This window comes from Myotis brandtii, unplaced genomic scaffold (genome assembly GCF_000412655.1).
Source record: "Myotis brandtii unplaced genomic scaffold, ASM41265v1 scaffold207, whole genome shotgun sequence".
In the NCBI taxonomy this organism is placed as follows: Eukaryota; Metazoa; Chordata; class Mammalia; order Chiroptera; family Vespertilionidae; genus Myotis; species Myotis brandtii.
This window is the reverse complement of record NW_005357736.1, coordinates 904399-918807: the sequence shown is the minus strand read 5'-3', so window position 1 is coordinate 918807 and position 14409 is coordinate 904399. Positions and strand designations below refer to the sequence as shown.

The 14409-nt window shown below is 55.4% G+C and overlaps 2 protein-coding genes across 3 annotated transcripts in view; both read left to right on the top strand.

The window, feature by feature from the left end:
• The first annotated feature begins 2238 nt into the window (after positions 1 to 2238).
• On the top strand, positions 2239 to 14356 carry IP6K1 (inositol hexakisphosphate kinase 1). 2 transcript variants are annotated; one of them, XM_014538962.1, is made up of 5 exons: positions 2239 to 2315; positions 6626 to 6949; positions 8270 to 8451; positions 10405 to 10580; positions 11116 to 14356. In XM_014538962.1, the coding sequence occupies exons 2-5, from the start codon at positions 6681 to 6683 to the stop codon at positions 11650 to 11652; spliced, it is 1164 nt and encodes a 387-aa protein (XP_014394448.1). In that variant the 5' UTR covers positions 2239 to 2315; positions 6626 to 6680; the 3' UTR covers positions 11653 to 14356. The 2 variants fall into 2 exon arrangements, with proteins under 2 accessions (XP_014394448.1, XP_005865439.1); XM_005865377.2 differs by lacking the exon at positions 2239 to 2315 and adding an exon at positions 7323 to 7530.
• Positions 14023 to 14409, top strand: part of GMPPB (GDP-mannose pyrophosphorylase B) — a 3134-nt gene continuing 2747 nt past the window's right edge. Inside the window, exon 1 of the mRNA XM_014538996.1 lies at positions 14023 to 14220. Coding sequence (XP_014394482.1) covers positions 14023 to 14220 — 198 coding nt within the window. The remainder of the gene's footprint in view (positions 14221 to 14409) is intronic.

Sequence of the window (14409 nt, the reverse complement as noted above, 5' to 3'; positions counted from 1 at the left end):
CCGCCTCAGCCTCCCCTCCGCCTCAGCCTCCCCTCCGCCTCAGCCTCCCCTCCGCCTCAGCCTCCCCTCCGCCTCAGCCTCCCCTCCGCCTCAGCCTCCCCTCCGCCTCAGCCTCCCCTCCGCCTCAGCCTCCCCTCCGCCTCAGCCTCCCCTCCGCCTCAGCCTCCCCTCCGCCTCAGCCTCCCCTCCGCCTCAGCCTCCCCTCCGCCTCAGCCTCCCCTCCGCCTCAGCCTCCCCTCCGCCTCAGCCTCCCCTCCGCCTCAGCCTCCCCTCCGCCTCAGCCTCCCCTCCGCCTCAGCCTCCCCTCCGCCTCAGCCTCCCCTCCGCCTCAGCCTCCCCTCCGCCTCAGCCTCCCCTCCGCCTCAGCCTCCCCTCCGCCTCAGCCTCCCCTCCGCCTCAGCCTCCCCTCCGCCTCAGCCTCCCCTCCGCCTCAGCCTCCCCTCCGCCTCAGCCTCCCCTCCGCCTCAGCCTCCCCTCCGCCTCAGCCTCCCCTCCGCCTCAGCCTCCCCTCCGCCTCAGCCTCCCCTACGGAGCTCAGCCTCCCCTTAGCTGGGCTACACGGGGATGGAGGGGAGAAAGGGAACGGAGTGACCAGCCACAGCAGAAACCTGGGTTGGGAGAGCAGGCCTGGTCCTGTCCCTTCGCATCTTTCTTTCACTTGCGCCGAAGCTTCTTTCAGTTTGGGGTCTTCAGTGGGACGGGCAGTATGAGATATGGAGGCCAAGATGTTCCCCATTCTGTATTTTGGCATTTTAGACAGTCTCATTTTTTAAAAAGAATATATACATATATCTCCTATATTGTATAATAAAAGGCTAATATGCAAATTGTCCCCTCGGATATTCAACTGGGAGTTCGACCGCCTGCTATGATGTGCGCTGACCACTAGGGGGAGGCGTGGAACAAAGGAAGGCCCTGGCTGGCAGCCACTAGGGACCCTACCTATGCATGAATTTTGTGCACTGGTCCTCTGTATATATATTTCAGAGAGGAAGGGAGAGAGAGAGATAGAAACATCCATGATGAGAAAGAATCATTGATTGGCTGCCTCCTGCACACTCCCCACTAGGGATCCAGCCTGCAACCCAGGCATGTGCCCTGACTGGGAATCGAACCATGACCTCCTGGTTCATAGGTCAATGCTCAACCATTGAGCCACACCAGCCGGGCTAAAATTTTTAAATTGATTTGGAGAGAGAGAGAGAAACATTGATGCGAGAGTGAAATATAGAACGGCTGCCTCTGGTATGCCCCCAGGATGCCCCCCTACTAGGGATTGAGCGCAAAACCCAACATGTGCTCTGACTGGGAATTGAATCGGCAACCTTGGGGTGCATTGGACATGCCCAACCAACTGAGCTGCTCCAGCCAGGGCCAGACAGTCTCGTTTTAAGTGTTGTGTGGTTTTCTATTCCTCTCAGAACCATCTATCCTATCCTCCCACGTGTGTGCTTTCTGGGTTGACCGTGTTCAGATTCGCCTGTGAACAGGCGAGGCAGAGACTTCCCCGACTCAGGTGTGGCTCCCTGGAGTGTCAGTCACAGCACAGAAGGTCCTGTGGCTCCTCGTTCAGAACCATCCCCTTCAGTCGTGAGCGGACGGTACTTCAGGCGAGAAGGAGGGACACCTCTGTTCCTCCTCTCTTCTGGTCTCATTTTGATTCCCCTGGGTCACTGGGACCCGTGTTTAAAATTCTGCTTGCAATCCTCCCCGTCCCCCACTCATTCCAGCACAGTCAAGAAAGATATTTTCAAAAGGATCTTTGCTAAAATGTGTGTGTGTGTGTGTGTGTGTGTGTGTGTGTAAGCACAGGTTTCTAATTTTTATAAATCCAGTAAAAACAGGAAAGGGGTTCACTGGATTCTAGCTTTTCTCTTTGCCCTAAATTATTTCTGTTCTGGCTGTTTCTTGATGGGCTGGCACATCTCGGCCTCCTGCCAACTTCCCATTCCTCCTCGCTCCTGTTTGCTCTCAGGAGGATGTCATTTGCCCCGTGGCCCTGGGAGGAGGACCCAGGAGTCTAAACAATTCTTCATCTCTTCTCTGAGGACAAACAACAAAATGGATCCCTGTAAGCCTTTTCCCGTCTCCTCGTTTCAAACCCAGATTGCTCTCGGCCTCTGCACACACCTCTGGTTTCTAGGTGAGGGGCGTGCCAGGCCCTGGTAGATGGGAAGGGCAGGCTCAAGGTGGCAGCCTTCTTCCTTTGAAAACATCCCTGTATTTCCATCCTCAGAGGAGGAGTCTGTGAGCACCTGCTTCCAACAGGCGGTCCACATGGGCAAGGATTGTCTTCGCCCCTGAGCTGCCTGCCAGTCAGTGCCCACCGCCTCGTGGGGAAAAGCAAGAGTGGGCCAGGCGTCGGGAGGCGTGGGCTCTGGCTGACGAGCTTTAGAGCAGCGGTCGCCAACCTCTCGGACCTCCCGGGCCACCAGGGGTCCGCGGAGCACCGGTTGGCGACCGCTGCTGCAGAGAACACACAGCCTTCCTGTTGGTTTTCTCTGGTTTGTGCGCCCGTGAATTTGAGGGCACTCGCTGTCTTTCCTGTCAGAGTCTGTGTGAGCTAATTGTTTCTGAAATTCGCTTTCATAAAGCCCAGAACTGTACAACCAGCTTGGGGTGCTGTTCTTTTCTATTAGAATGACGTATCGGCCCATTGTGTTCTTTTTGCTATTTTGACCTTGGATTATATCAGAGAGTAAAAAACAAACTAAAGATACATTATTGCCAGAATTTTGCCTAGCATTCCTGACTAACCAAGTTTAAATTTAATTTTTTAAAAACTAAAATATGTTGTATGATTTTGAAAGGGCATGATACTGTTGTTATGGATATGTTTAACTTCAGAAGAGGTAGTGGAAATCTTGGAGTTATAAACTATTTCTTACCAACATTTGAGGAAATTTTCAAGCATACCTGTGGATGCTTCCCTGTATAAAAAGATTGCATATCACACTCAAGTGGTTAATTTGAGGCTATAAAAATAGGTTGGCCACCGAATTTGGAATTCCAACCAGACTTCTCGGAGTGCGAGTCTGCTGGTCTGCGTGCTGAGTGTGCGTGCGCCTGTCCCTCTCAGGGACGTGGAGACCAGGTGTTGTCTTGCTGTGGGTACGCCTGCCTCGTGCTAAAACAGCCCTGACCTTGTTCGCTCCCATGTCTGATGGCAGGTGCTCGCCGCCAGGGCTTTTGTTCGTTGCCACTTTCTAGGCTCACTCTGTTTTTGAATTAAAGCAAACCAACTTACATTGTCTTTTCTAAATTTAGTTGGAATTCTTTGATATGGTTCATCCTTTATTATTGAGATTATCTGTATGTTTGCCTACTTCCCCCTTGTTCTCTTTTGTATTATTAATAAAACTGCTCGCATCCTCTTCCTAGGCCAGTGATGGCGAACCTATGACACGCGTGTCAGAGGTGACACGCAAACTCATTTTTTTGGTTGATTTTTCTTTGTTAAATGGCATTTAAATATATAAAATAAATATCAAAAATATAAGTCTTTGTTTTATTATGGTTGCAAATATCAAAAAATTTCTGTATGTGACACGGCACCAGAGTTAAGTTAGGGTTTTTCAAAATGCTGACACGCAGCTCAAAAGGTTCGCCATCACTGTCCTAGGCTTTTCCCTTCCATATTTTGTTTAGTTGCTATTGTTGTTATTCTTATCCAGGCACATTTAAAACTGTTTCTTTCATCTAACATCTTTTTGAGTCCAAATGCAGAATTTTGCCTTTTCTTTGTGTGTGGATTTGGAATTCTGTCCTGGGGCCAACATGCCTTGTCCTCTGGAAAGCCACCTCTTTGTTCTGGTCTCGGCCCTAGATGAGCCTGTAAACATCTTTTATCTACAGCCCTAATAGGGAAAAGGGAAGAAAGAACTTGTCCTTCACAAACATTTTTTCACGTTATATACTTACCACCCTCCCGCACACACCTGTAACAAACATCATGTCCATGCAGTCATTTATCAGCTGTTTTTATTGTGTGGACACCATGTGCCAGACACTACTCCAGGCATTTAGGAGAATATATAGTAGTGACCTAAACAGACAGTCTTTCCTTCATGAGTTGACATCATAATAAAAATAAACACAGACGTTATCGATAAATAAAATATATATTATGTCAGAAGAGGGTAAGTACCACGAAAAAGCAGAAAAAGTAGAACAGGTTAAGGGGAGTCCACGTGGGTTTGCAGTTTAAACTTAAAGAGAAAGACATTTGAGCTGATCCTCTTTCTCAGTACTCTTGAAGGAAGCGAATGAGTTAGCCACTTGGGTATCTGGGGGAAGAATGGTCCAGGCAGAAGGCAAGGCAGGTGCAAAGGCCATCGAGGGCAAAGTATGCCGCGTGCCAGCCGGTGTGACCGAGTGCGGTGATGAGCAGTGGGAGCGGGCTAGGAAACCAGACCGCGGAGGACGCGGTGGGAGGACCACAGGTCTTGTGGGATCGCGTAGGCTCTGGTAAGGGACTTGGACTGGGACTTGGGCTGAAACGGGGTGAGACTGCAGGGTTTTGAACCGAGAAGTCACATGCTCTGACTCTCAGTCCCGGTCCTCGCGCTGCTGTGTTGTATCTCTTATTGGTTGTGTGTGGAGGGTGTGAGTCGGGTCGGGGGAAGTATGGCACCAAGCTAGGCTTTCCTTTGCCAAAACAGACACTTGGAACAAGATTAAGTGGGGTTTTGACGAAATCATGTTGGGGTTGAAATGACTTGACCCAGTAGATCAGTGATTCCCAAAGTGGGTGCTACCGCCCCCTGGTGGGCGCTGCAGCAATCCAGGGGGGCGGTGATGGCCACAGGTGCATTTGTTTTGACTTTTTTTGTATTACCTTTCTATTCTGAGTTCAATAGTTTCATAATTTCAAACTTCAATGTTTCTAATTTACACCTTTCTTTACTATATTTTACGAAAAAGGCAGAAACATTAATACATATATCTTTCTGTTTAATTGCTATTAAAATTAAAAAAAAATTAATTTCCAGGGGGCACTGAGTAATATTTTTTCTGGAAAGGGGGCGGTAGGCCAAATAAGTTTGGGAACCACTGCAGTAGATGATTCATAGGCCCTAAATGTAAGACGTGGATTTAGTCCTTTTTGCCACAGTGAGATTCCTGTTACGCTCATAATGTGCTTTTATTCATTGGGGCCTTCTGCAGTTATTTAATTCAGTCCAACAAACCTTCTTTTTAGCACTTTCTCTGTGCCAGGAACGACCTTGGGTCCTGGAGGGAGGTGAGAGGGGATGGTTTGGTGGTGGTGACAGACGAGTAAATAGACGGCAGTGCAATGCTGTTGTGAGGGTCGGCACAGGCTGCTTGAGGAGCCACACGGGGTGTCCAGGACCCCTGTTAGGGGACAGTGGAGCCTGGGGAAGCCCTGGGCATGGGGAGCCCGATCCTGGAGGAGATCTGGGAAGTAGAGGCCAAGCAAAGAGGCGCTGCCTCAAAGCCCTGCGGATCCGCCTGGCGGAGTGGAGCGGAGTGAGGGCGCGTCTCTTTGTGGACAGCAGTGGGATGGGCGTAGCTTCCTGGCAGCTCTGGGGTAAGGCAGCTGCACCAGCGTTCTTGTGCCGCCCGTTTCGCCTGTCGGTATGAGGTTCAGGAAAAACCATATTCTTCTCTACACATATTTCATTTTTCAGTCTTGAACTTTGAGGTGTAGTCTTGCCAGTACCTTCCTAGCTTTAAAAATATATTCAGGCCTTAGCTGGTTTGGCTCAGTGGATAGAGCGTCAGCCTGCGGACTGAAGGGTCCCAGGTTCGATTCTGGTCAAGGGCACATGCCCGGGTTGCAGGCTCGATCCCCAGTGGGGGGCGTGCAGGGGGCAGCCACTCAATGATTGTCTCTCATCATTGGTGTTCCTACCTCTCTCCCCCTCACCCTTCCTCTCTGAAATCAATAAAAAAAATATTTTTAAAAAAGAAGATACTCAGTAGTAAGGAAGGTGCCCACTACTTTAACTTTCTTGAGAGAAAATTGCCATTACAAGGAGGGTCTTTGAAGACAAAGAGCTTTTCCTTGTCCCACTGGTTGGTATAAAGGCAGCGGAAAGGAAGGCCCGGAGGTGCTGGACATGGTCCGAACTTGGTAAAATCTGAAGCCTGAGTTCCTTTGGGAAAAGCAAGACGTTTTTATGATTCTACAGCTCAACCAGGAGTGCTTCCCCGCCTGGGCGTGGCACCTTCAGCAGAAAAGTCAGGAACCCGGTGTGACCTGATTTCTGGGGCAGAAACCCTTGCTTGAGTCGGGGTTTTGTCCTGAGCTCCTCTGTGAAGAGCAGGGACAGTGCTTTCCTGATGGCAGTAACATACTTGGCAGCTCTGAAACCACATCCTTTCGAGAGCTTGGAGGGGCCTGAGAACCGGCAAAGGGAGGGAATGCGGGCTTTTGTGCATAAAAAGGGAGCTGGAGGCCAGCATGCACCTCGCCTGCAGTCCCCGGCTGCCGTTCCGCACGCGTCCCCACAGCAGGCCCGGCTCCGGCTCCGGCTCTGGCTCTGGCTCCCGACGCCCCAGCAGACACTGAGCCGGGACTAGCTGGTCGGGTGCTTGACTCTATGACTCTCTCTCTCTCTCTCTCTCTCTCCCCCTCCCCCCCCTCCCCCTTTCTGCGCAGACTCAGACCTGCGTTCTGCGCGCAGGCCCTCCACCCCGCGCTCCTCCGGTGGCCCATGAGCCGCGTCCTCTGCCCCCGGTGCGCGACGGGCCCCCAACGCAATGTGTGTTTGTCAAACCATGGAAGTGGGGCAGTGCGGCAAGAGCGCGAGTCTGGCCGGAGACCGCGGGGTCCTCCTGGAGCCCTTCATCCACCAGGTGGGCGGCCACAGCAGCATGATGCGCTACGACGACCACACGGTGTGCAAGCCCCTCATCTCCCGGGAGCAGCGCTTCTACGAGTCCCTCCCGCCCGAAATGAAGGAGTTCACCCCCGAGTACAAAGGTCAGTCCCTGCGGCCCGGAGCCCCTCAGCTCGGGTTCCTGTCGGCCCTGTGATGCGATGCGATGCGATGTGATGTGAGGCGACCCTGGGCCTCTGTTGTCTCAGGGCAGCTCAGTCCTGTTGTTACGCAAAATTCAATCCCACAGCCTCAGCGAGGGCTTTAGACTCAGGGGGGCTGCGGGCTGCTCAGAGAGGCCGCTGGGGCCTGGGGCTGTCTGTGCTGCAAGAGGCCCCTGTGGACTCAGAAGCCAACCTCTGAACACCCTCTCTTAGGGACTTACTTGAAAACGTGTTCCAATAGGGAGCCAACCAAGAACGAGGCAGCAGCGCGCCGGCTGCACACCTTTGTTGACGCGCTGCCTGTTTCCCACAGGGGTGGTGTCTGTCTGTTTTGAGGGGGACAGTGATGGTTACATCAACTTAGTGGCCTACCCTTACGTGGAAAGCGAGACGGTGGAGGACGACACGCCAGAGCGGGAGCAGCCGCGGCGCAAGCACTCCCGCCGGAGCCTGCACCGGTCGGGCAGCGGCAGCGACCACAAAGAGGAGAAAGCCAGCCTGCCCTTCGAGACCACCGAGAGGTGAGGGGCGGGCAGATCCTGCCACCGTCTGCTTCGAGGGCAGTAGGTCGAGTTGGGGGAAGTGGCTGTTGGTCTTGGGCCACCCATGTAGGTGTGACCTGTCCCGTGGTCACATCACCCTGGTGACTTCTGGGTGGGCCGGGGCTGGTTGGCAAAGAAGCCAGCTTTGTGGCTCTTGAAGGGATCACAGAAAGGCACCCACGAATGGCTCAGCAGTGCCCTCCCCAGAAGAAAAGGGGACTTGTGTCACGCTGAGAGGGCTCCTCCACTTCCCGTTAAAGGACCAGATCTCTGCCAGCGCCACCCTGTTGGGGTCGTCCACGGCTGGGGAGAGAACAGTGACATTGACGTCACTGTAGCCGCCGCCCCCACCCCTGCCATTGCCGGGACGCCTCGCCTGCGTGGCTCTGCTCTGCGTGGCAGTGCGGCAACGCACCTGCGGTCACTCCCAGCAGAGCCTTGCGTGAGGCTGTGGTCACGTCCTGATATTTTCCGCGGGGTCGTCTTCTCACCAAAAGCCCGTGCGGCCTGACTGACCTGAGGAAGGGAGTTCCCTCCTCGCTGGCGGCCTGCTTTCCCCCCCTGCGCCCTGGCCCGCTCTTCCCTCTGACGTCTCCTCTTCCAGGCCCGATAGAGGCGCCGTTCATGGGTGTCATGTCACATGGTTCCGGGCGGAGTTGTTGAGGGCAGGGGAGGCGCCCACCCTGTGCACTGAGACCTGTGTCTGTTCTTTCCCCAGCTCCCAGGAGGCGAAGAGCCCGAAGGCGGAGCTGCACAGCCACTCGGACGTCCCTTTCCAGATGCTGGATGGCAACAGCGGCCTGAGCTCCGAAAAGATCAGCCACAACCCCTGGAGCCTGCGCTGCCACAAGCAGCAGCTGAGCCGCATGCGCTCCGAGTCCAAGGACCGGAAGCTCTACAGTATCCTTGTGGCTGCTCTTCAGCTGCGTCTGTGGGCTGCCCTGTCGGGTGCCCTCAGTCCATGGCCAGACCTCTGTGCTTGGGCTCCCCCTGATCCCACCTCCCTTCCCATAGGCCCGCTCTCTCTCCTCCTCCTGTCGGCAGCATGCTGTTTTCCTGTTTTTGGGGACTGTTGAGACTGAACCTCAAACTTCCTCTCTCTCTCAAACCAGTAAGCAGCCCCCCCTCGGTGGGGATTACAGGGAAGGTGCTGAGACAGTGGGGGCAGCTGAAAACATGGACAGAAAGGGCAGGAGTCCGGGCCACAGAGCCATTTGAGCTGAAGGGCCTAGAAGTACCAAGGGATGCGTCTTAAATGTGTAGCCCACGGGTTTGCAGTTAAGTCAGAAAACGGCCCGATAGAGCTGTAAACCAGCTGCTTCTCGAGACTCCTCTGGGAATGCTAATCCAGTTTCTCATCCTGATGGCAGCACCATGACCATGTCTCCTTAGGTCTCAGGCCCGGCGAGGCCCTGGCGGCCGGGGCGGGAGGTGCGGCTGGCTTCCTGGCGGTGCAGGGATGTGTACAGCCTGCCGGAATCTCCTTTAGTTTGTATGTGCCTGCAAGACACATGTAAAGAATGAAAAGTGATGACTTCAGCAGAGGTGGTCTATACACAGTGGAATATCACTCAGCCGTAAAAGGAATGGCATTCTGTTACGCTACAGTATGGAGGGACCTAGAAGACCTTTTGCTAAGTGAGAGAGCCAGGCACAGGACGGGTTCTGTGACTCCACTACATGAAGGGCCTGGGATAGGCAGACCCGGAGAGCCAGGAGGAAGAGCGGGACCAGGGCTGAGGCAGGGTTGGCAGGGAGGTAGTGTCAGTGGCACCGCTTCTGGTTGCGGTCTGGGAAGTTCTAGAACCGTGGTTCTCACCCTTCCTAATGCCGCGACCCTTTCATACAGTCCCTCATGTTGTGGTGACCCCCAACCATAAAATTATTTTCGTTGCTACTTCATAACTGTAATTTTGCTACTGTTATGAATCGTAATGTAAATATCTGATATGCAGGATGTATTTTCATTGCTACAAATTGAACATAATTAAAGCATAGTGATAAATCACAAAAACAATATGTAATTATATATGTGTTTTCCGATGGTCTTAGGCGACCCCTGTGAAAGGGTCGTTCGACCCCCAAAGGGGTCGCAACCCACAGGTTGAGAACCACTGTTCTAGAAGCAGCGGGTGGTGATGGCGGCATGATAATGTGAATATATTGAATGCCACTGAGTTCACACCTAAAATATTTAAAGTAGCAAATTGTATGTTATGTGCATTTTACCACAATAAAATTTTTTTTTAAAATATATTTTATTGATTCTTTACAGAGAGGAAGGGAGAAGGATAGAGAGTTAGAAACATCGATGAGAGAGAAACATCGATCAGCTGCCTCCTGCACACTCCCCACTGGGTATGTGCCTGCAACCAAGGTACATGCCCTTGACCAGAATCGAACCTGGGACCCCTGAGTCCGCAGGCCGACGCTCTATCCACTGAGCCAAACTGGTTAGGGCAATAAAATTTTATTTTATCTTTTTGGTTAATCCTCACCCAAGGATATTTCTCCTGTTGATTTTGAGAGAGTGGAAGCGGGGGGGTGGGGGGGGGAGACATTGATGTGAGAGAGAGACATCAATTGGTTGCCTCACACACGCACCCCTGCTATGGCCAGGGATCGAACCTGCAACCCAGGTACGTGCCCTTGACCAGGAATCAAACCTGAGAGCCTTTGGTGTGCGGGCCAGCGCTCTACCATTGAGCCACACTGGCCAGGGCATAAGCAGTTTTGTAGAATGGAGAAGCCAGTGTTGTGAAGCTCACGTTTGGGTCTGTGAGGTGACGACAGGTGACGGGCTGAGAGGCCCCCTTTGCAGAAACTGCTGTTGTCCCCTTGACCTGGGCGCAGAGTTCCTCCTGCTGGAGAACGTGGTGCACCACTTCAAGTGCCCGTGCGTGCTGGACCTGAAGATGGGCACCCGGCAGCACGGCGACGACGCGTCCGCCGAGAAGGCTGCCCGGCAGATGCGCAAGTGCGAGCAGAGCACGTCGGCCACGCTCGGCGTCAGGGTCTGTGGCATGCAGGTGAGAGCCAGGTGCTGCCGCCAGCCTGTTAGGGAGCCCATGTCCGCCGCTCCCCAGGCCAAGTGTTCTCCTTGTCCACGTTGGTCCAGAACCACCTCCAAGAGGGTGAGTCCCGGGGTGCTGAGCGCCTCCTCGTGTGTATGTCCCTTGAGCCTCTGTCCTTGTCTGGTGACTCTGGTCTGGGCTCCAGCTACAGAGCTGCTGGGAGAGCCTGTTGCCTTGACATTGGGGCAAGTAAGACTCTTGTCTGTCAGTCAGATGTTCCTAGTTTGAGTCCAGCTGGGTCGCAGGGCAGCTTGGAAAAGGACTTCAAAGTGATGGCAGAGGACTTGCAGGCTGGCCTTCTCTCCTGGCCGTCCTGCGGGAACCTCGGGCGCCCTGGCCCGCCGCTCCGTTGTGTGGGGTCAGCAGGAAGGCTCAGCGTGGTCAGAAGTGCTTTCCAGACAGTGCTGGCCAGGGCTCTGCGGCCTGGAGCGCGGCCCCTCAGCACTCAGTACTGCGGTGGCACTCACCTGTCTGTCTCCTGGGGTTTCAGGTGTACCAGCTGGACACGGGGCATTACCTCTGCAGGAACAAGTACTATGGCCGGGGGCTCTCCATCGAAGGCTTCCGCAATGCCCTCTACCAGTACCTGCACAACGGCTTGGACCTGCGGCGTGACCTTTTTGAGCCCATCCTGAGCAAACTGCGGGGCCTGAAAGCGGTGCTGGAGCGGCAGGCCTCCTACCGCTTCTACTCCAGCTCCCTGCTCGTCATCTACGACGGCAAGGAGTGCTGGCCCGAGTCCTGCCTGGACCGCCGCTCCGAGATGCGTCTCAAGCACCTGGACACGGGGCTGCCCGAGGTGGCGCCACCCTGCGGCCCTAGCACCAGCCCGGGCAGCTCCAGCAGCACCAGCCTCGAGAGCGTGTCCTCTCCCAAGGTGGACGTCCGCATGATCGACTTTGCACACAGCACGTTCAAGGGCTTCCGGGATGACCCCACCGTGCACGACGGGCCGGACCGAGGCTATGTGTTCGGCCTGGAGAACCTCATCAGCATCATGGAGCAGATGCGGGACGAGAACCAGTAGGCCCAGCTCGGGGCCCAGAACCCCTCCCTCTCCACCCGCAGGCAGGGACCATTGATCTGAACTCGTCGTGAGGACACACAGACTTGCTTTTAAAGGGTTATATTTCTCTTGGGTATAAACTAAAAGAAATGTTTTAGCTGTAGCCTGGCATCCATATATATAAAGAGGAGAGCAGAACACACCCCCTCAGCCAGGCTCCTCAGCTCTGCAGCTCCGACTGCTGTGTCCAGGCTGATGTAGTGGAGGTGCCCCTGGGGGGCTTGCAGCAGGGACAGGGTGCCCTTGGACATTGGTTTCTCTTGCCTAGGTTTTTGGGGCCCGTGGCTGCAGGGCCCTGCTAATTGTGGGGTGAAGCCCTGGGCTTATGCCGGGCCCCTCCATGCCCATTCACCCCTTGTTCCTCGGAAGGAGAGGGATTGGGTGCCCATTTCTAGGGGCATGTATCCTAGTGGTGTGGGTGTCGGCCGCTCTTTGACTGACGCTCCCAGGGCACTACAAGGCCAACTGTGCACAGCTGGGCCCATCCTTCTCATCTGTTCTTGGCAGGAGGCTAGATTCAGAACCTGGGCTGAAGCCAGCTTAGGGCAGAGGGCAGGCCCTGGATTCCCAGGCACTCCGGCACTTGTACCTGCTCCTCTTCCTGTCTGCACACCCCAGCCAGCCTTTCCCACCAAGATCCCTGCCTAAGGAGTCCCCCACCCCTTGTCCCACCGAAGGGGGGCCCTGCTCCGCTTGCCGAAGAGTCTGTCCCACCAGGCCTCGGGGCCTCCAGTGAGACAGCGTCCGCAGGCCTCGTGCTGTGGGCGGGCGTCCTCTTCCTGCCCTGCGGGCAGCTGTGCTACTCTGGGTGGGCTGCTCCCCGCAGGCTCAGGCTGTGGTCCGCTCAGGGCTCACTTCCCCAGCCAAGCTCAAGGCCGCAGCCCAGGTGAGGGGGGAGAGCTGCGAGCTGGCCTGCACAGGGACACGGTCTGCACCTGATGCGGGGCTCAGACTCTGCTGGGAGAGTTTTGTCTTCTCAGTCCTGGAGCCTGTCCGTCTGTCCATTTGTCCATCTGCCAGCTCCAGTCTCTCGGGTTCCTTCCCTGGGTGTCGCCTTGTTCATTAGTGAAGACTGATTCCCGCCCTGCTTTCCTCAGCAAAGGGTCTCGCTCCCGTTTCCGAGGTGAGCTTTGCCCCTGCGCCCTTCAGCGGGTGCGGCCTCTTTACAAAGAATGAGCAGAATGCATTGTGGGAGGCGTGTCCCTGCTGGCCCAGCACCCTCTCTGTGGCCTGAGTGTGGTCCCTTCAACACTCAGTACTGACAGTGGTGCGGGGCAGGCCCCGGAGGGATCCCGTCCTCCCCGCGGTGGTAGTTCTTTCTTGCTGCCGGCCCTTCATGGCAGAGGCCTGCCACGTCCAACACTGGCCAGAGGCGACACTGCTGTCACCTAACCATTGCCAGGGCCAGTGCCCTCACTGCAGAGCCTGGGGCCACGGCCATTGTCACCTTGGGCATGTCCTGTTTGGGCATTACAGGTAAGCTCGCTAGCCCGTGTCTGTGAGGCCCTGGTCACTGATGGTTTCCTGGCCCTCAGATGCAGCCTCACGCATCTTCAATGGGCTCCTTGATGGGTCCCATCTCTCAGCCTCTGACCCTGGTGCCAGTGGTGGGCAGGTTCCCATTCCTTGGGCCTGGGAGGGACAGCTTGCTCGTTTCTGGTCCGTAACGGCCGGCCGTCTTTGCTTCTGTACCTTCTGTGGCTTCAGCCATAGGGCAGTAGCTCTGCATAGTGTAGCCCGCCCTCTCCTGGCAAGGCAGAGGCTGAGACGGGCCCCTGGAGTGTGCTGTGCCTCCCGAGTTCTGTACTTGGGGAGCAGATGTACCCTCTTATAGTGTCTTCCTGGCACTAAAAGAACAGGGGCCTGGGATTGGCTGCTTCTCCCCCAGGGGGGTCCCCTCTTTTCAGCACTTTTGACACTTGGAGACCCAGCCTTGTTAGCCGGCAGGTGGTGGGCATGTGTGTGCGCTCACCCCTTTCCCCTGCTCTGCCAGCGCCCTGTGCCCGCCGGGCCCTGCCTTCCCAGCCCCAACTTGGGACCAAAGTGCAACATGGGATCGCGGTTGGAGCACTCGAGTGACCCTTGTCCATAGCGCTTCCTTAGGCCAAGTGACACTAGCCCCTGGGGGGTGGGATTGGGTGGTGCTTACAGAGGAAGGGGACCAGTATAGCAATTAGCCAGGGACCCCCACCCTCCCTCACATTGGGGCCTGTGCAGGGGGTGTGGGGACTCCTAAGGGGCCAAAGGCCTAGGCTAGTTCAATAGCCGCTGCTCACTCGCTCACACCCGGCCACATGCACGCCCCCTAGATGCAGATTGCTTTGCGCTTCAATGCCCTTCAACTTGGTTTTCTTCGTGCCCATTTACAAATGGTTTAATGAGGAGGAGATGTGGAGAACCTGGGGGGACCCTTTGCTTCTCCCGGACTGGGAGGCTTTGCCTCTGGGACCCGCTTCCTGCTCCACTTTCCTGTCCACGCCGCCCGAAGCCTGCGCCGCGATCCTCGTGGCTGGGGCCGCGTTGGGCGCAGTGCGTGTTTTCGGGACGATGTGCGGGGGAGGGGTGCTTAGACCCTGGGCCGAGCTGCTCCCGTCTGTCCACCCCGCGCTGCCCCCCGCTTGTGTCTGAGGTTGTGTCCGTCAAAATAAAGCCGCTGAAACTCTGGCGTGTGTGCGTCTCTGTGAAGACCCCACGGCTCCCGGAAGACAGGCGGCGCCC